General features: G+C 34.9%; 1 protein-coding gene across 47 annotated transcripts in view; it reads left to right on the forward strand.

Annotated features, from left to right (window-relative positions):
- Sox5 (SRY-box transcription factor 5) overlaps nucleotides 1-22,718 on the forward strand; it is a 973,116-nt gene that overhangs the window by 847,437 nt on the left and 102,961 nt on the right. For 42 of the 47 annotated variants that reach the window (XM_087213447.1, XM_087213465.1, XM_087213460.1 and 39 more), the window contains 2 exons: nucleotides 2,210-2,333; nucleotides 22,594-22,679. In XM_087213447.1, coding sequence (XP_087069573.1) covers nucleotides 2,210-2,333; nucleotides 22,594-22,679 — 210 coding nt within the window. Of the gene's footprint in view, nucleotides 1-2,209; nucleotides 2,334-19,836; nucleotides 20,052-22,593; nucleotides 22,680-22,718 lie in introns of those variants that run through there. The other 5 variants (XM_087213483.1, XM_013072572.3, XM_004845753.3 and 2 more) reach the window with 2 other exon arrangements.

Consider the following 22,718-nt stretch of genomic DNA (forward strand, 5'->3'; position numbering starts at 1 on the left):
CCCATGCTGTTTTGCCTTGGGACGGTTTGCCTCATGTTTTAAGCCACTTATTCCATACTTGCTCTATATGCATTCTCTTTTTGGGGGAGGGGGGGTTACCAGAGGTTGAACTCAGGACCTTGCGCTTGTGAGGCAGGCGCGGTGCCACTGAGCTAAATCCCTGGCCCTCCATATTCATTTTTCTAATCTTTCAGACTTCAGTCAATTGGCTTCTTCATAAGGTTTTTATTTCTTCAGTTGTACTCCAAAAATATTGGCTTTAGTGGTACATAACTCAGCTCTAACCTTAAGACACTGTCTTTTTGTTTCCTTGGTTGTCATTTCCTTTGTAGCTCCACTCTGATGATAAAGAAAGGTTTAAAACCCTCTTGACAAAAGGGTTTTATGAGCTTTCCAGTTTGAAATTATTGCTGAAAACAAATCTCTCACTCCTACAGTCTCTGTCTCTGTCCTTGTTCTTCTCTCCTTCCCCTCTACTTCATTCTCCCCTTCTCTCTTAGTCTTTCCACTTCCACAAATACCCTCACCAACTAAAATCGGGAAATAACTCAGAGGTTTATTGTGAAAAAGAAATGAAAGAAAAACAGGAGGTGGACATTTAAAGTGAGAACTGATGAGAACTATTAGAATTGGTAAGAGCCCTCAGAATGTGTGACACCAGTCTGAAAACCAGTCAGAGGCAATCCTAGGATCAGTGTCTGAGTGAATTTATTATTTTTCTATGTCTGTTTTACTTATTTTTAACTAATATTCCCCAGTAATCAAAGGTTCATGGATGTGGGATCTTGATGTTCTTGTTCACTGATGCCTAGGTCAGTTTCTTGTACAAAGTGTTTATAAACATTTTTCAAACAACTAAAGCAATGTGTGGAAGTGTTAGTGAAGGAAAATAAAATATCAAATATGTGATTTTTTTAATATGATCCAACATTTTCATCCGTAGTGACAGACACTAACCAATACTCATGTTCACCAGGGAGATTTAATCGAACACTTGTTTGAAAAAAGTCTTAGATATTTTAGTTAATGATAACTTCTAGATTAGCCAATAGTATGACATGGCTGCAGAAATGACTACATTAGGTGATGTAGCTAAAATTCTTATGTAGTTCAAAGAAGATAGTGATTTCTATTCTGCTGGTTTTATTATTAATCAATGTGAAGTCAGTACTCTTAGAATGATATCAGCAAATTAGAGCATATTTCAAAGATGCAACCCAGACAGAACCCATGAAGTTCAAGCAGGGTTCAATGTTTCAAAAAGATAGAAGTGTATCCCAGGGGTCTATCGTAGGATTCAAGGCCCTGGATTTAGATCTACTTATAATTCTATGGCTGTGGGAAAGCCAGTGCTTTTTGGTACCAGTTACTTCTTTTATAAAGAAAGTGGAGAGTTTTAGGTGTTTTCTAAGTTGTCTTCCAGGTCTGGTATTCAAGCATTTTAAAATTTCATGTGTGAATATGAGATTTTTTCTTCAAATAATGAGCTATTTATATGTAAAATGATGCATATTGGGTAGAAGGAAGACAATGTTCAATGGGAAGGGGAACGAGGGAAGGGAAGGGAAGGAAGGGAAAATGGATTTTAAAAAGACAATGGAAGGAAAGAAATGGAAACAAAGCTTTTGTAAATGGGGAGAGAAAGAAGGGTTGAAGGGGGGGAAATGGGGAAAGAAGAATTAAGATATATTATGTACAAGTACAGATTCTTTATGATGAAAGTGATCCTTGTGTATGACAAACATGTACTAACTAACTAGCTAACTAGCTAACCAACTAAATAAATAAATAAAACAGCAACAAAAAAATACATAGGTTTAGTTTGTATTTTATAAGATAGGGTTAGTCCTAACAAGTGTTGCCTTAGAAGGAGATTTCAGTTCATGCTATAAGGTAATAATTTTTTAACCATTCAATTAGTAAAATAACAGAAAGGCTTATACAAAATATTGTTTCTGTTCCTGTGAAGGCTATCATGTAGGGAAAAGATTCATCAGGCTAGAGGTTGAACCCCTTCCAGCTGTAGGATATTCTGGTTCTTCTGTCAACGGTAGTCTCAAGGTATTATCTCAAGCCCAGAGCTCTGGCAAGCCTGTATGTGCCAGTATTTTGAAGTGAATGAATGATTTTCTCTTATCATGAAATAAAGGAGGGTGGGAAACATGGAGCACCAAAACTTCTTCTCTTTGATTCGCTCTATCACGTTCAGCAGGTTCAAGGTCAGCTGCCGCCATTAATGATACCCGTATTCCCTCCTGATCAACGGACGCTGGCTGCAGCTGCCCAGCAAGGATTCCTCCTTCCTCCTGGCTTCAGCTATAAGGCTGGATGTAGTAAGTACCATTAACTTTTCATTTGGAAGTGGGAGGAGGGAGTGGCTTTAATTTGGGCAGTTTCATATGACAAGCCGCACCAAGAAATGAGATCCAATGTATAGCATTTCAGCATTGTTATTTCATTTTAAAGAGAAAACACACAGACCATGTGAAAAAAAAGATTTATGTTGGTATTTATAAGCGCTTAGGTTATTTTTGTGCTCCTAAGCCAATACTTGCACTTTATAATTCACTTTCATCTCTTCTATTTCCAGTGTATTCTTAAAATATGATTGTAATTGTGGAGTTTGTTTTACTGTTGCATAAACATGATGGTAATATTTTTCTCTAGTTTTTCATTGCCCACTAACATAAACTCAAATTCCTTATGTGAATTAGTTGGCCCTGTCCTTTGTCACCTCTGTATATTCACAGCCACATTTCTCACTAGTCTTTCAGCCCTTAGCTCAAGCCATGATCTCTCTGGACTTGCATCATCAGTGTTTACTTTCTCTTGCATCCTGAACCTCTTCCAAATCACATCAGAGAGTGGTTGCCTGGCCTATCCTAGGTCCCTTTCCAGTGATTCCTTTGGATCTTGTATGTTTCTCTTTCATTTTAATTGTAAGCCTTGCGAGTCATTTGTTGACTCTATCTTGTTCATTGCTATATTTCAGCTTATACCACAACAGTCTGCAATTCTTTAAATGAATGAGTGAATATTCTCTACGAGCAATATAAAGGCCATTTTAGCACTAAGTCATGGGTTACACCAGGATATCTTGTTTATATTGCTTATCAACTTTAGAAGCCTCTGATTTTATGCCTTTTCTTCTTTTTCTATCCAAATCCAAATTGCACATTGTTAGTTTCAGAAACAAAGTCCTCATTTAAAAAATTCTAAGTAGCCAAATTTCCACTGTATTCTGTTGTAACTGATACTCCAAAGAGGGGCTAGACTTCTACGCTAAATGTCTTAAAACATCATTACTTGGGCAAGAGGGAATATAGAAGAATATTTATTTAAGTATTTTCATTGATAAAGTAGAACATTGTTGAAAAAATTAGTGAAATATTACCATCTTAGATATTTATGTAGAATATTATTTTTAAATGTCATTGAAGTCCTGTTCCACATGTATGTTAATAAATTGCCTCATTAACATTGTGCTATACTATTACATTTGAGAAACTGTCCAACATTACCAGAAATTAATTCTCTCTCATGTGGTTTCTATTTGAATTTTTATATGTGGAATTTTAATACATAGTCCTAGTCTTTAAACCTTTCATAGTGAAGAAGTGGAGTGTTTTTTTTTAAGCATACACAGTCATTTGAGATGACTAAATTATAAAACTGGTGTTCAAATAAAAGTGATCAAAACACCAGTCTATAAAAATTTGTGCTTGTATGGTACTTTGTTGTTTATAATTTTTGTACTACTTTTGCAAATCTCTCTCTTGACGTTGGTTTCCTGTGTGTTAAAATGGTATTCTCACACTGAGCCCTTAATTTATTTATTTAGTATTATATGCGGCATCATTCTAACTTTGTAGATAATCATTCATCCAGACATAGCAACATTTTTTGTTTGGTTGGTTGGATTTTTTGATACCAGGGATCGAACTCAGGTCCTTGCACTTGTGAGGCAGGCGGCGGAACCACTGAGCTAAATCCCTACCCCATAGCAACATTTTTGAATAATTAAATACTGTTCTACATTTAATCTAAGTATTTTAAATTCGAAGTATATAATTCTAAAATATATTGCTACACAAGATTCTAAGTTTTTAGTCATAAAATAGTTTTTTCATTTTGTTTCCATTTTCCTAAGGAATTACTTTTCACATTAAACACATGTTTCCAGTGTGTTTTGGGTAACCTTGGTTACTAAAATGAAAAAGAAAAGACACTTTTAAAAATTATTAGTTGCCTTAGACTGCACCTGCAATGTATACATATAGACCATTTCTCTTTTCAAAAAAAAAAAAGTTTTTTTTAAGCAACTGCAGAAATAAGTCCCATTAGCAAATATTGTGCTGAGGAGAAAACCACACTGAGTGTGAACAATAGCGTAACTGTAGGTCTGGAAGGGGTCAAGAACACTGCTACCTCATTCCCGTTTGAGAGTTGGCTTACTAAATTTGTGCAGTGTTAATGTAATATGGCATGGAGATATTTTTCCCTTTCTAAAACTGTTAGTATATTAACCATTTGATATTTATACTGTCAATGCTTAAAGTTATAAATGACACCATTTTTTGTAACCTTGCAAATAAAATAGTCCTGCTGGTAAGCTTGGAACTGGAATCATGCCGTACTCTAGAACTAAGCAGAAGCCAGCAGCAACAGAAAGTGCTGCACTATGGCACTTTGAGTCAGTTTAAATGTGGATCTGGGTAGGTGTGATAAGCAGTCCAAACAGTCCTCTTCTAATCACACTACTGAAAAGGAATAGAGGTAGGCAAAGAAATCTTGCCATCTCTTCTCTTACACAGAACTTCCAGGCTGGCCTTGAACTCGCTGTGTAGTCCAGGCTGGCCTCAAACACTTGGGGGTCCTCCTGCCTTGGCCTCCCATATGCTGAAATTAGAGGCATGTGCCACCATGCCTGGCCAGTCAACACATCTTATTTTCAGAAAAAGACAGTTTAAATCGAACATAGAGATATTTTCCCTTTATAAAATGTAATGGTAGAAAACACCACATTGTACAACATCACAATGCAGTGGCAATGTCCAAAATATAGCTGTTAGATCTTTCCTCACTGCTAGAATGTGCACAGTTAAGCAATATGAGAATAAATTGACAGCAATACAGCTAGAGACTATAGAGCTCATGACTACCTACATAGAAAGAAGGCTTTAAATAATGTAGTCCACTCTTACCCAGGACCATTTTGACCAGTTTGTAAATATTGAGATATTAATACCAGAAATTCACATTTGGTTTGGACATTTGACATTAAAAGAATAAAGCATGAAACACTGATCTTTATGGATCTATATCTAGTTACTGCTTTTCCTACTTATTTCTTAAAAAATCTTAAAATATTACAGACTTCTGAGGAAGTGAACATTATTATTAATAAATTTAATACCCTCCATGTATATGTAGAGAACTTGAAAATAATTATGTAAAAGCACTGATTTGACTAGTCAACTGCATTCTAAGACCAAGTTATTCAAGGGAAAAAATTTGGCTAAATAATATGTATTTTTAACTTGTCAGTTTCTATTAAAACTATTAACTAGGTTGCTATACAGATACACATTTTCATAACACATAATTAAAAATTACAATTATAAATTATATTTGTGGATGGCTCGCTCATTTTAGTCAGAAAACAATCTTGACTGCCCTTCAAATAAGTTTGAGGCAAGGCTTCTGAATTATAAAATAACTAGAGGTGGAAATGAATTGCTTGAAATGTACTTCAAACGGTTGAAGAGTCCAAGGACATAATCCATTTGCCTCTGCCAGAGTAGAATCCTAACCAGTTAACCAAAGATTTCTATGTGAGCTGAGGAATTAGTGTTGCATACATATTTTGGAAACAAATCTTTAGTGCCTTTGACATATTCAGAATAATTGTATATTGTAGGAAATATACCACTTTTGTGTTTGTTTATCTTAGAAAAATTCTACTTTATAAGGAGAAAAACAATTTTGAATGTGCTTATTCATGGTAGCCTAATACTTCAGGCTTCAGAGAGGCTTTTGAGATAGTATGGTTGAAGAGCTTAAACTTGGTCAGTACCACTTCGTTGCCTCCCGGTATGGCCCTCTCTACAGCACACAGCTTCCTCAGAGTCCACGCTCAGGTCAACAGCTGGTCCTTCATAACACACATTTTAGAAAAGGAAATGAGAGGCATCAGTGCTTCTCTTACTGATGACTGCAGCCGTCTGCTCCTGTCTTTTCTGTTTGGCTGTAAAATCACCACTCATATAATTGTTATAGTTACTGTAGACACTTTAGGAATTTTGACAAGGAGACATTTCATGTGGAAATAAAAAATCTTTAGGAAAGTCAAGATCCAATAAAATAGTCCATTTTCTATATGTCGTATAAAATAAACAGTTCCAAAAGAGCTAATTTGATAGTTTAGCCCAAAGTGTCAAACTGAATGTGTCACATAGCTGTAGCTATTGTCTTTCCCAATAGGTGGGCAGTGTTTGGTGCCACAGTTCCCAGACTGTGCTGGAGTTTGCAGATTGGTGGTGCTAATTCTTAGAGGCACGTGGGATATTGTAAAATGTAAAAGAAAATACTGAGGAATTTATGGTGTAATATGTACATTATCATAGTTAAGTTGTTCGAAATGACCTACATAATAAATTTGAATGCTTGGATATTTCTTTTGTCCTATGGATGCCATAAAAAAAAATCATTGAGCCTCTGATAGTACCTTAGTCCAAGAAAATTTGAGAACTTTCAACTTACTCTAGTGTATATTTATCTTAAAAAATTATTGTGACATTTTTAACCTGGAAGTTACTGTCATTCACCTGTTGTATTGCCAACCACAGAACAGAATATTATAGCAGAATTTATTTTGGACTTATAGGACTATGTACAATATTAGAACTGATTCATTTTGTCAGTACTAATTGATTCTTCCACCTATGTAATTTCAAGCTTCGAGTTTTGTTGATTTTTTTGTTTCCATGTAATCAACCCAAACTTTTGAAATAGGCAACTACAAATTGAGTGATACTTCAGCTGAGAGTCTTGGAATCAGGCTTTGCCTCATTCTACTATTTTGATTATTCTTACAAAAGTTATGAGCATCAGTTGCTGCATAAATGAAATGGATTAAAGAAAACTCATTTTACTGAATAAGTGAAATTATCAACAGTATCTCTTATACGGTTATTTATAAGTGATAAATACTGAGATAACAAAATATAATGCCAGAAAAACACTGATCCTGTTTTTTTAAAACAGCATTATAAAACCACACCCAGAATTTAATTGCATTTCATATCTAGGATCAGATTCAGTCTGCACACCTAAATGAGGCTTCCTCTGACTAAGGAGAATAATAGCTGTTTACACAAAAAGCAGTATAGAGATGATGGAAACATTTGCTTGGTTTGATGGAACCTTAACCTTAGCCATTTTCATTGTAATCCCTAAATTTGGAACTTTTTCTGTTATTTTCCACTTGTCTGTTTATCAGAGCTCATGTTGAAAACATCACACAAATTTTAGAAAATGTATTTAGTCACTCCTTGGGCTGTATGAAATGAGAAATATATTCATATACTCATTCTGCATTTTAACACATTGATTAATTTTTCAGAAATGTGCTAAATAAAATAGCCATATAAATTTACTGATTGAAATATTTAATTGCCTCATGAGATTGAAATATTTAATTGCCTCATGAGATTACCTTAAATAAATAGAAGTCGATGAGCCAAGCTTAATAAACTTAAAATATGCTGTATGTACTCTTCATCAGTTTTCTCAACAGTGCTGTATTTCCGCTTCCAATAAAAAGGAAACTCAGTTAATTAGTTCCTCATACACCACAATAAAATTAATATTTAGGAGTTAAATACCATAAACTTTCTCAGGCATATTTGCTGATGTGTCCCTGTTTCTAGTCAGTGTCACATGTTTCATTGTTTAATCCTGTATCATGTGAGTTCCATTATATCTTTCTGGTATAAAGGTGCATGTGGCTGACATATTAGAAGACTGTATGTTAATTTCTGATTTAACTGAGTCAGCTTGTCAGCTGATGCAGGTCCCTGTCAATCAGTGCTCAATCACCAAATCACAAGCTAGAAGCCCTTGACATGATATGCTATCACCAAAGTGACAAAATCGGAATCAGGTGTCCTCAAGATCACATTGTAGATAAGCAGATGTAAGAGGCTGTAATCATATCTTCAAATGTGTGTGTTGTGTAAGAATTATTGAGACCAGCTCTTCACCCTACTTCTCTCCCCTCTCCAAATCTTGTAAACCAGTGACTCAGAGAGCATGACTTCACTGTAGAATTTTGTAAATGTTTATTCTTATTAAAAAAAATTGCTTTGGCTCCTGAACAATCAGTCATATAATTTCCAAATTTAGTGAGTTAGATTAGTGACTTAAAAGTATGAAATGATTATAAAATAAAGAGAAATAGATATGGTGATAACCATCATCCATTTCTCATGGGAGAAATATTTCTAGGTCAATAAAATATTTTTTCATTAAAGATGGAGTTAATAATATTTTCTCGAGACTCATTATAAAGGAGAGATACAGCTGTCACAGTATTATAACTCAGTACAAAGATAATAGCCTATACTATGTTTTACTCTTTATAAGGCATAGTTACATAATTTATTTTAAACCTCGTAACTCTGTGAGGTGAGAAATGATCTATGTCAGTGACCAGTGTCTAATCCAACACCCTCATACATAAAAACAAGAAAACAAAAAAGCAAAAAACCCTTTCTTTGATCCATTTCTTAGATATTATTAGACCATACTTACATCTAATATTTTAATTTGTCCTGTTTCCTTTTTAATAATTGAAAATATAAGAATGTCATTTATTTTAAATCAAAAGCCCATTCAGCTTAATATTCTCTTTCTGACATGATTCTCCTCCTGCTAATGTAGATGTGTCACAAGGAAAGAGTAGCTAATGGCACTGTGTGTAATCAGCCAAGGGCCTCAAAATGTGGTATCATCATATGCACTTGCCAGTCAAACCTAACCCTTGGACTTCTAGGGTCATGTTTTAGTTGCCACAGGAGGACGCAAACTTGTCTCAGTGGTAGACTCACACTAACTAAGCTCATCAAACTGAAGTATAAGCCTATTTGTTGAATAAATGTAACTGTTAATGATACTGACAGTGACAATTTCCAGTAAGCCTGTCACTGCAGACATCTCCATTAGAAAGTGAACTTTTTGTTATATGATTCATTGGAAAGTGTGGAAGAAGAAAAATATGTAATAAAGATCTGAAGCTAGTATTTTGCTTCAAACTCCAGTAGATACATTATTTTCCACAATGACTGAAAAAGTTATGATCTTGGAATATCATATAGAATAAGATAATGCATTTATTTGGATATTAATTCCACTGCTGTAAAAGACCAAAATAATGCAAACTTAAATATGATTGATGTATTATATTTTTCACTCACATAATATATTGCTCATGTGTGTGTTAGTTCCATGGTATCTCATCCTAGACTGGTTCTCTTGTTTGTTACACTGCTGCTCATAAATTGGGGATGGCATCTCATGTTCCTAGATAGCTTATCTAGCTACTATATCCCCATTCCAGCCACTGGAAAGAGATAAAGCAGGGAAAACCATAGCAGCCTTTTAAAGGATATCATTTCCCCAATAACTTATTATGGCTCTATTTTCAAAGTGTCACGTTTAAGCTTCTTGTAATCCTTTTTATATAGTCAGCTCATAACACTCTTCACTTTTTTAAAACATATTAAAATAGCTATTATAGATTGCATATGCCTCAAATCATACAGAAGTATAGAAAAAAATTGAAAGTTACATGCCTACACTTATAAGCTCCTATAACCCCGCATTCCAGACTTGACTACTGTGAACGATTTTGTGCATATTTTCCAGAACTGGATATGAATATGAATATGCATCATATATGTGTATATATGTATATATGTGTGTGTATATACATATATATATGGAGATATATATATCTCCAAACGTGGGTATACAGCATATAGAGTGTGTTGTATATTATAATAGGGATATGATACATAAATTATATAATGTGTGCTATATATGTGAGGATAAATGCTATATAGACTATTATATATTTATAAATATAAAAAATCATGGATATATTTCTTCCTCCATACATATCTAAATTTTCTTGCATCATGTTATTAAGCTGCCTGCACTGTATTTTAATGTTTCCCACTAATTAACACATGTTTGCCTACAAAATTTATACTTTCAAACACTGCTACAATGACCAAATAAATGGCTAGTATATAATATTTAAATTAGTTTTTATGTTCATCTTTAAACTTTTTACCTGAAAGACTGCTTCTTATTTCTCATGTGCTCTGAGTTGTGAATGGAGGGTTTTTAACTTTCAAAATTTTTCTGAGTTTAGCTATGAATAAGTGTCAAGCAGGCTTATAGTGGGAAACTATTAATAGCCTGGCTTTAATAAATTTTGTCAGAAAAAAATAAAACTTGGACAAGGGGGTTGAAAAGCCTTGATAGTCACAGTGCCTTTCAAATTATTCTGTGTTTTGGGTAAGTCATTTTTCTCTGTGCTCAGCTTTTCAACTTTCAAGTAGCCATTGTAATGTCTATCCTACCTACTTCACGAGGAGATTGTACAATTAAAATTCAATAAGTGCAGACATTTCTAAAGAATTTAAATTATTATGTAAATGTAACACATTATTAAATGTATAATGCTACTTTGAAAATTTGGAATATGTCACAGTTGAAAAGGATTTAAGAATTGATGTATTCTAAGTCACAATATTTCTGACCTTTCAAGATATTAGCATTGTTTGCATCCATTTGTGGAGTGAGATTCTACAACATCTTTTAATTTCCAGAGGTCTAAAATCTATCATTTTTTTAGAAACCTCTAGCCCAAGGAATCATCCCAAATGTTTATCCCACAGGCTTACTATTGCAGTGATTTACCAGCTTCCTGTTCCCTCACCTGGACTCCAAGTGGCAAGGTATCTATCAGAAGTCCTGACAAAAAAGTGGAATGGCTATAAGGAGTGTCAAAAATAAAATGCTTAAATTGATGATAAAAGAAAAAGCATTTAATTTGGTCTAGAGTAGCTTTTAAGTATGTCCCTCTTCTAGATTCCTACTTTATAATGCTTAAATCATTTTGATGCATTTTCTTTGTATCATTCATTTTCTCATAAGACACACAGGGAAAATATAGACATAATAATCTAATACAGATCTGGATGTAGAAGTAGTTTCTTAATAAATGATTCTCTTTGAGCCATTTTAAATGAGTTATTGTGTCATAGTTTAAATGATGCCTACTAGTAATGCTCAAGTGTAGATGGAAAGAGAAGTTTCTGAGACTCATTGTCATATTTTCAGGGACACTGAGATTTCTTTGATAATTGTTCCAGGAATTGTTATTGGTACTAGAATTCTCTAAGTAATGTACTAAGAGATGAGAAAAAAAGGCTGTATCATTGATATGTAGAAAGGTCTTGCCATTCTGAGAGGTGTTTCCTAAAGAGTTCATAAATTAATCTCTTTCTAAACTAGCCATCTAGCTAACTGTTAAATAGGATAAAGTTTTCATTCTCTATGCCACATTAAAAAGTCATAATAGAATATTTTATTTAAAAAGTCCCTTATTGAAAAACTGTTAGCCTGTGACAAAGCAGTTAAGAACTAACAATTACCTCAGAGTATCTTCTTTTAAAATAGTTGTAAAGTCAAACAAGAGCTTATTAATTTTACTTCCTCCAAAAAAATTCACTTAAAACATTTATATTCCTTATCATTCCATGTGAGTTAATACAAAATATTAGAAATTCTCATAAAAAGTTTCAAATGTTAAAGTCATATTATATTTTTCTAGCAAATCTAAAAAAGCTTTACAGATTTTCTTCATTTACAAAAACCCCTTGTCTATACCTTATCTATACGTATCCAATAATATGGGTTCCACAAGACAGTTTAGGAAAATTGTCATCAGTCTGTTTATAATAAAGTAGAGAGTATAGCTGTGCTTATTGTGTTAAGGATGAAAGTTTCAAATTTCTTGGATTTTAGAAAGCCTAAAATGAAATAAAATAAAGGATATTTTCTCATTTCTTCATATGAAACATCTTTTCTAGTAGGTTCCATTATCATGCTCAGGTGGTTTAATAACTTCATGTTAACAGATCCTGTAGGTGAACAGAAATGGTATTATTTACTGCAGAAATGCATATTATCTGCTTTTAATATTTGATGGATATGGCCTGCTTTTAAAATCAAAGTTTACAAATAAGATTATTGCTGAGTAGAAAATATGTGTGTAGTAGAAGTATCAGGGAAAGGTTCTTAGGGTAGGGACCCCTAAGTTAAATCCGAATAAATAAACACATAAACAATTGAAGAAGGAGTTGAGGGTGAAAGGATAAAGAACATTCCATGCAGTAAAAAACTCCCTGGATAAAGATTAGCTAAATAGTGCGGGGTATCCACAAACCTATAACCAGTTTGGTGTGGCGAGTAACCTGTAAGACAAGGAATGACAAGTGGATAATTTGAGGACACAAGGCCAATTGAAAGAAATACTATAAACTTTCTGTACCGGAAGAACTGAAATGCCTATCCTAGGGTTAAGATCACATGGGCATCCCTCCTTCTATTTCACTCTCCTTCCCTTCCTCCAAATGAAGACATGCATTTCTTGTTCACTGGTGTATTTTTCAGCCCCAACACATAGTGTATAATCAATAAATATTTATTACATTTTAAATACAACAAAAGAATATTTATTGAGTGCCTGTAATGAATGTCACTGGAAACTCAATAGAGAGTGAATTTCTTTTCCAGAGGATTGGAGTTTGGGAGAAGATTAGGAAGATCTTGTAGAGAGAAATGAAAGTCTAAAAGTTAAAAGGAACAGATCTTAGTGATTTATTGGCCATGAAGAGTGAAAGACAGAGAGAGAGAAACCAAAGATACTTGTGACTGGGTGTAACCAAGTGAGATCGAAATACCAGGAGTAGAGGAGGTTTTGGAAGAAAGATGATGAAATAAATTTTGCACATGTGAAAACTGAGCTTCCTATGGAAGGATTGTTCAAAGAATGCTAAGAAAGGTCTAGGCTGGAGTCAACTGAATTGGAATATATAAATTTGTATTCACTTGCTGAACCACAAGATCAGATAAAATCATTCAGATAAGATGAACAGAATGAGAAAAGCTAAGATTAAATCAGAAAAAAATTAAATCAGATTAAATCAGAAGGAATATCAATATTTAAGGGATACATAAAGACAGAGCACCTTATTTCACAAATAACAGTTAACTATGAACAAGATTTGAGGAGAATCAGTCGATCATATTTTAGAAAAAGCCAAGAGAATATAGATGTAATTAGAAGAGGGAATCAGTAACAGAATCAGATGTTGCAGAAAAATATTCATTAAAATTTGACAATTCAGAGGCTATTAGTAAATATATAAATTGCTTCCCAAAAGGTGTATGGATTGAACTAAAGCATAGGAGATAGATTCATGTTTGACTCTGAAGATTAGTTTCTAAGAATTTAAATGAGGAGAAAAAAAATAAGTGGAGGTGTTAGAGAGGTCTTTAAAGTCTAGATAATTTTTCTTAGGATACGATTTAAGGAAATATGTGCAAATCTCTTACCTTGATATATCTAACATCCTCAACAGGCTTTAATCAATCTTCTACATATTTCTTGCTACTATATGAAATGGGTACAACAGCAGGCTGGTTCACAAAGATATCTTGCTCGCTCATTTACCTGGTCCTGAAGCATTCCTGACTTTTAGTTCATTCATTAATTAATTTAACAAATTTTATTGACCATCTGTGTGTTCCAGGAGTTACAGCTTTGACTTCATTCATCTTTTTATGAAGGCCTAACTCAAGCCCAGCCCCTCTTTGGATTCTTTCCCCAATGATTCTGGTTTATACTGTATAAATTCCTCCTTTCTCTGGTGTTTGCAACTGTATTAATCCATTTCTGCTGCTAATAAAACAATAATCACAGACTCCGTAAATTACAAAGAAAAGAGGTTTATTTTAATGATGATTCTAAAAGTCCAAGGTCAAGGAGCCAAATCTGGTGGTTCAAATGTTATGACAAGAGAGTGGCAGTGTTCATGTGCACATGATTTCTCTCTGTCTTATAAAACCACCAATATGCAACCATCAGTATACAACCACCAATATTCAGTCGTGAGGATTGTGAGGGTTGACCTCATCCAATCCTAGTCACATCCCAAAAACACACCCTCTAAGCCCCTACTTGGACACCATGGTCCATCTTCTTAATACATGTGCCTCAAATGGGGAAGCAACACATCAATCTTCGGGGGACATACTAAACTACATTGAAATCATAATGCTACTTTTTATCATTGGGCTGTAGTTACATATAGCTGTGATTCATTTCACTTTCCACTTGTGTATGTATGCATGTATGTATGTATGTATGCAGTCCTGGGGACTGAACCCAGTGCCTTTGCATAGAGCTACATCCTCAGTCCTTTTTTATTTAAAAAATAAAACAATTTTTGAGACAGTGTCTCACTAAGTCACTGAGTTGCCCAGGCTGAGATCAAACTTGTGACCCTCCCACCTCAGCCTCCCAAGATGTTGGAATCATAGGCACACATTGCTACAGCCAGCTCACTTTCTGTATGCTTATTTTATACCCAGAAGTGTCCTGAAGGCCAGGGCTGTGCCTTATGTTTCTTTGTGTTATTTACATTAGTAACTACATTACTTATTAAATGTGAGATATTTCTGAACATCTTAAAAAATACTGCAGAATAGACTATCCATCCTACTGAGCACTTGTGAAGAGTAAATGAGATTTTATATACCCATATATTCATATCTGTATGGACATGTGGATGTTTATATGTATACATAAAATATTTTAATAGTTCTAGAAGTCAACAAATATTGGCTTCCTGTATTTCAAATCACTGGGAAAATAATGACTTGGAACAGTTAAATAACAATTTTGGGGAAAATGATTTTTTTCATAAACCATATCCCAAAATAAAACAGAAGGTCAAACTGAGGGATTTTTTTCCTTCTCATATTTTTCCTATATCTCTTCTATCTCATCTAACTGGTTCTCAAGCTGTCTCTTGCAGCTTCTCCTGCCTCTCCTTCTGTGGTGATTAGTTCAGACTATTATCATTTCTCACCTGATTTACTGCAGGAGTTTTTAACATGTCCCTTTGTCTCAAGTGTCTCTTTCTTCCAATCGATCTGTCACTTGCCACAAAATTGATCTATCTTAAACACAAATCAGGCTGTCACTTTCCTAGTTAATGTTTTTCAGGGACTTAACTTTGCTTTTAAAATGATGCACAAGACTCTGTAAGTTATGAGTCCTAACTACTTGTTAGCTGCTTCTGCACCAGGTTCGCTAAGAGAACTGTAAGTACCTATGAATATAAAGGACTAGTGCAGGATAATGGCTACTGTTAGCACTGCCCCATGAACATCAGGGAGCTGCTTCTAAGCAGAAGGCATCCAAATCATTTTCCCCATGAGATGAAAGAAAGCAACTTGAAATGAAGGAGAGCAGTTTCTTTCCAAACTTTCATTCAGTGTCCCTGGAAAGTTCATTTTTCCCTAGACTCCTACAGAGCTCACTCTACCTGGAAATCAGTGGTAAATGTAGGGTGGTGGAAGGGCTCACCTGAGAAGATGATTAACAAGTCTCCACTAAGCAACCAGAGCTTACTGTAAAAAGACAGGAAAAAAGGTTGCAGGAAGTGGCCACCTTTTAGTGACATTAACAAATAATCTTCCTTGACTATCTAGTCTCTTTCTGAGTTGATCTTTCCTTGATGTTTCCACAATACCTTCTATGCTTTTCTACTTTGCTCTTAGTATCTTTATGTTGATTTCCTTGGTTATCTCCTACATTTGATTGGAAACTCCTTCAGGGCAGGGAGTGTGTGTGAATGTGTGTAGGTTTTAGTTTTTGTATTTCCCTACACCTAGAGAAGGCAGTCTGGTTTTGTCAAAGAAACAAAAACAAAACAAACATGAAAGGCTGATAAAGGAATAAATATATTTCAGTAAAGTTAATGCTATAAAACTTTCCAGAATTGTTTTAGTTCAGTGCATGGTAGGGTGTGAGTCTTTGACTCTGGTTAAGACCATACCTGGTTTTCACAGATTGTCTCAGGGTAAATAACCCTGTGGGAAAATTGTTTTACTTGCCCTGAGTTATACAGTATACAAAGCAATCCTTTATAACATGATTGAAGATAATATCTAAATATTCATTGCTATGATATTGATTCAATTAACATGCTTTTGGAGGGGCTGCTATTAGCTATATCATCTGTATCCACATATACTCTGTTCATTTGTGTTCTGAGAACAGTTGACATCCCTTAGTTTATTTTTTTTTAATTTTTGAAAAATTTTAGTTTTGAACTAGAATTTTCCATGCTTGCCCTTGAAGTAAGCAGCTAATTAATTTGGAAAGGCTTAGGGAAAAACTGTTCAAATGGTTAAAACCTAGGGAGAAGTAAAAAGAAATTACTTTGAATAGTTGAAAGTCAATTTGAATAACTTACAGGATTGAACTTTAAAAGTCAGAATTTTCCATTATCTGATTTTTACTAACTCAGTACCTCATGAGTTATTTACAAAGTAAACCTGTTGTAATATTTTCTTAGAACAGTTAATTGAAGGATGGCATGAATAAATGACAGGATTTATTTCAATAAAATATCTTTTTTTTCCAGAAGCTTCTGAATTTTTCCTTTGCCATCAAAAACTACTCTGACCTTCTTTATGAAGTCTTAACAGATTTTGTGTTCACTTTAGAATGAATTGTTCATGAAATATATTTCATATTTCCTTAATTAGATTGAAAATTTTCAGGATTTAAAAAAAATTTACTTCAGAACTTGGGGCAGATTTCTGAATATTTTGGGTCTGAAAGATTAGTGATGAGGTAGACAGGCTTTAGGCTATATGTGTTTGTATGTTGGATGGAGATCATGTGGCTCCTTAGACATAAGCCTTTTTATATTTGTTGACATTTTGTTTGTGACTATACATTTATATTTTGGAAAACATATATGATTAGAGATAGGTAATAGTTGCTGTAGTCTTTCTAATTCCTGGTGCCAGTCTTTTGTTGTCTCTGATTCACATAAACATCAGATACATAGATTTATAGTTGTACATGGCAACTATATGAGTTTGTTGGGGCTGCTGTAAAAAATATCACAGACTCAGTGGCTCCAACAGATATTTTTCTCACAGTTCTGGAAGCTAGAAATGTGAGATCAAGGATTGGCAGGGTGGTTTCTTATGAGTCCTCTCTCTCTGACCTGTAGAAGGTTACATTCTGGTTTTCCTAGAATCTGTGTTGCTTGTGCCCTAGTCTATTCTGCTTATATGAACAGCAGTTGTATTGGACTAAGGACCCCATATGACCTCATTTTACCTGTTTACATAGTGAAAGGCCTGTCTCCAAATATGGTCACATTTTGAGTTACTAGGGGTTGGGACTTATATGTATCCATAGCATATATATTCAAGGGAGTGGACTAGTTGAACACATAACACACCTGTAAAATTATTTACCTCATATAAACGTTCCTCATATGTACATACATGTACAGTATGACATAAGGAGGACATAATAGTTATTCCCATACAAGTATATATCCAAAGAAATGATCATTATATTGATTTATTTAATATATATTCATAAATTTAGGAAATTAAAACATTTTAATATATTTGTTCCATATTATGAAGTACCTAGGTATTCATTGATGAGCTATAAATGTATATGTAATATTATTAACAATTAGATCCTAGTAATACAAAAATGTCCAAAACCCTTTCACAAGTGTTTGTCACTGATCCAAATTTAGGAGTAAGTCCTTTGTTCCTAGCATAGACATACAAGTCATCTTTAAGACGGCCTATTATTTAGACTCTTTCTCTCTCTCTCTCTCTCTCTCTCCCTCCCTTTCCTTCTCTCCCTCTCCCTCTCTCTCTCCCTCTCTCTCTCTCTCTCTCTCTCTGTCTCTTTTTTTCTCGATGCACTGGGGATTAAACCTAGGACTGGACTCAGGCAAGTTCTCTACCATTGTGCTACAACCCCAGCCCACTCACCATTACTCATTATTGCCTTTTCACATTCAGATAGACTCAAAACGTAGAGTATGAAAACTTTCCCAACTGTCTGCCTTCCATCTCTCTTCTCTCTTTATTCTATCATCTGCTAAAATATTTCTGTCTTTATTCCTGCAGAATGATTCATACTTTGATACATTTTGTATCACCTTGAATCTCTCTTCTGGCCTCTACCTGAAAATCTTCAAGGCCAAGCCCATTCTTATTGTTACCTTTAACTATTTTCTAAAGATTAAAGCATAAAAATCTTTCTCCCTTACCTCCTGAACCCTCACTGATGGTCAGTACAACACAAATAAGCACTTAATCAACAAAAGTAGACATGCAGTGAATAAAGATGAAGAATTTCTTTGTTATATGGTTTTGGTCTCCCATAGAACCTAGCAGAGTTCTAGTCATGTGGTATATGTTATGAGTGCTTATTAACTGATTAATTTACAACTGGGAAAGTGAGTTATATAAAATGAGTTATTACTGTGAAGGGCACCACAGCCTCTACATTTTTGCTTTAATTTTTAAGATTATGTTCATTAAATGAAGAATACAAATGAATACAAATCATTTTAAGCATTTAGTCGATTCTAATAATCATATAATAATATGTAGTATTTAATCTAATTTGCATAAATACAAATTTAGCTTTTAAAGATTAAAACTTTCCTTTATACGATAGCTTTACAGATTAATTAAAAACACCAAAATAGTAAACAAAGCCCTGTTGTGTAACATAATTTCTTCCCTCTCTCTCCTGTATCATGTTTTTCTTTTCCTTTTCCTGCTTACTGTGTCTTTCTCTACAAATTTGGATGCCATGATTTTTTTCACATATATACTTTTTTAAGTTTTATTGATCACCCATCTTTCACTACCGATTGCTTTGGAGTTGTATGTTCCAGCATTGCTCAAATGCTAAGGTACATGCAAGTCATCTGAGAATCTTGTTAAAATTTAAATTCTCATTCAGAAGTTACATGCTTCCTGGCCTAATAAATACCCTGAACCTCAGTGGCATAAAAAAATAAACATTCATTGGGACATAGCCATGCTGGGTACCTCTGACACAGGCTCTTTCACATAGCTGCCACAAGGTGTTGGCCTCCATTTCAGCCATCTCCAGGCTTGGCCTGGGAGCACCCACTTCCAACCCTCCTCTCTTGGCTGTTAGCAGGCCCAGTGTCTTTCCTTGGTTGTGTTTTGTGGGCCTCTCCAGAGAGCAACTTATAACCTAGCTGCTTGGTCCAGTAGGGGAGTGAGGAACAGACAATCAGAGCCATAGTCTTTTTGTAACCTAATCTCAAAAGCAAAATCTCATCAGATCTGCTTTATTCTGTGCATTGGAAGGCAGATACTAGATCCAGCCCACATTCAAAGAGAAGTTACATGGGACATAATACCAGTAAGGAGGCATCATTGGGTTTATGTGGGAGACCAGATAGGAAGATTGAGGCCTAATTGGCCCCCTTGGTGAGCCCTAAGAAGAAAGACGGCATGCAAGCATGTTGACACGCTGCAGGGAAAAGTAAAAACAGCTGAGATCCTGTTGTTTACCCCGACAAGTACCAGGGAGGTAGGAGACAGATGAGTCCTGTGTAACTCTAATTGTGGCCGTGTCTGAGTGAATAAAGCTAAGGTGCACCACTCAGTTGGGGCTCTCCGTTAAAGGAAGACAAGAACCCGCTGTCGCTCCACATTTTAACCTGATTCTGTGTCTCTACTTTTCATCCTCGTCGCCCCGGTCAGGTTTGAGCTCATAGGCTGGTTCCTACAGGTTTATATGAAAGGCTGTCTGTTACAGTAGATTTAGAGTTGACTCTGAAATTCCACATTTCCAGCAATTCCTAGGTAAGGTAAGTGAGGCCAATATGGTTCATCAAGAATTTTGCTGGAGTCTTTGCCTCCAGTCTCTTTCTGTCTGTCATCCTCTCAGACCACACTCCAACTAGGCTTCCTCATACTCTCCTCCTTGTTGAAGTTACCAATGTCCTTCCCTTTACTAAACCCAGCATTTAAAAAAAATGATCTCTCTCTCTCTCAAATTCTTTTCCTGTGTGATCACTTGGATATAGTATTTACCTTTCTTTTCAAGCTTTTCTGCTAGGTAAATCTCTGACTGCAAATGTTAATCCACAACCCAACCCTTGGACCACATTTTTAATCTACATTTAACTCCTAAATGGCTTCATTGGCTTTATAGCTTTGAATTTCAGATATATGCTAACCACTCTCCAAAGTAGGCTTCTCCTGAAAAATCTTAACATGTTATCGGGTGTCTAATGAACACCTCAATTTGGGCATCTAAAGTACTTTCAAATTTAATGTAGCTAAAACAGATTTCTTTATTCCTTCCCCCGTGACTCCCTTCACCCTCAAGCAGAACCTGGCATCTTGCTTCTTTCTCACCCATATTTATAAATCCAAGAGAGAGTATCAGTCTTCAGTCATTTAAAGTGGTAACCCTAGAAGTCACCCTGGAATCTTTTCTTGCTCTCCTAAGAGCCACTAAGTTTTCTCAGTTCTTCCCATTCAGTGTTACTCAGATTCCCCAACACTCCCCATCCCACGTCACCACCCTAAGCCAGCCTGTTGTTAACCTTCATACAGATTTCCGAATCTGTTCACGGTTGATTAGCGTCCCAACCTCCAACTCGAGAGATCTTACTCAAGCAAGCCTTCTTCCACATTTGTGATTTCCTTTATGCTATAGGATAAGGCTTATGCTCTTTAATTTTGTTCATATAATTGCACACAGCCACGTAACTAATTCCCTTCCCACCCCAGTCCTGCTCATCTCTACTTCCCAACCTGCTCTCTGTACTTGAGCAAACTGGGAACATGGTCTGATATAAATCTTCCTTTTGACTCTGAATCTTCATGAAAATTGTTTCTCCATGTGGAGAACTCTTTCTTCCTTTCTTTGCCTATTTAGCTTTCACCTAATTCAAGTTTCAACTTACACATGACTTTTTCCTGAGGCATCATTAACCTTGTAGGCCAGATTTGGGTCTCCACATAAAGTCCGTAATAATGTATGCTTTCCGATCTAAATGGTGCCATGTTTTTGACTAAATATTTGATTATCTTCTTTCCCCATCAACTGTGAGCTAGATCAAGGTGTTTTGAAACTTAAAATATATTTTCAGAGAACCTCTTTAAATAAAATTATGAAACATATACCCACAAACACACCCAGATAGAGAAGTAAATATTCATTTATAACAAATCCCAATAAAGTATAAAATTAAGAAAACTGACAAATATAAATATATATAATCCTATGAACATACTGCTAAGAGTTGTTTTCAGAAGCCCAAAGCTTAAGCTGCATTACATGTCCAGTAAATCGGCATTTGTGTGTTAATCTTTTTCCAAAGTTCAATCCTTAGTTCCAAGATCAGTGCTTAACACATAGCAGGTACTTAGTAAAATTCTTAAATGAATCTATTAACAGACTTAATGTTACATTTTTATGCATGTAACATTCAGCAATTTTTTCATAACAGTATTTTAAAAATATTTAATGCATTATAAAAATAGTTATTACTATTAATTGCTAAGGTCATTTCAAATGAGTAATATACATATTGTTAAGTTATACCATCAGCATTAGGATCTGAGCAAAACGTGTACCTCTTTACTGAATAAAAAGGCTTGATTTGCATAAAAAATATGAAGAATAGTCTCTGTGGATCTCTATATTTTATTGATCATGTAATAAAACATAATTAAGTTTTAATTAATGATTTTTAGATAAGGAGAAAGGTACCTTCTGTTGTCTTCATAGCATACTTCGGAAACATTTATCTCAGGAATAAAAGGATACCAATATTTTATACAACCTAAAAAGCACATAAAATGTTTTCTTTACTATGAAGTTGTCCTCAAAATACTATAAAGGTTATTTGAATCAAACCAATAACGTATCATTCAAAAGATAAGCTACTTGGCAGAACTCTTTGGTGCTTAGCTTGTTAAAAGTAAGTTTAGTTAAGTTCCTTTTATAATAACACTGTACATTTGCCAAGAATTTGCTGTGCTTATATCAAGATTGTCAGGTATGCACGCGCCCATGTGTGTGTGTGTGTGTGTGTGTGTGTGTGTGTTATAAAGTATGGCCTTCTGATCAATGTGCACTTTTCCCTCCATTTTCCTAAATACATCATGAAAAAAAGGATGAGGTTTCCGCCTTAATTGCTTGTGCCTTTTATTCACATTCCTCTCTCAGCCAGAATTGTGAAAAGAGTGTTAGTAAAAGGCTGCACAATAGAGCTTTTCATTAGGCCTCAGCAAGGCACACAAAAGAAGGCTTTTGGAAGGAGTGAATGCATGAGTTTAATTTGCAGGTGGAGAGTAGATAAAAGGTGCTGACGCCTCTATTATTCTCTTACTTAGGTGACCCTTACCCTGTTCAGCTGATCCCAACTACCATGGCAGCTGCTGCTGCAGCAACACCAGGCTTAGGCCCTCTCCAACTGCAGGTAAGTCAGGAAACAATGCAGAGGAGACAAAGGTTAAGT

Source organism: Heterocephalus glaber, unplaced genomic scaffold, assembly GCF_053883595.1.
Source record: "Heterocephalus glaber isolate CG9 unplaced genomic scaffold, H.glaber_assembly_v1.0 deba00001444, whole genome shotgun sequence".
Lineage (NCBI taxonomy): Eukaryota > Metazoa > Chordata > Mammalia > Rodentia > Bathyergidae > Heterocephalus > Heterocephalus glaber.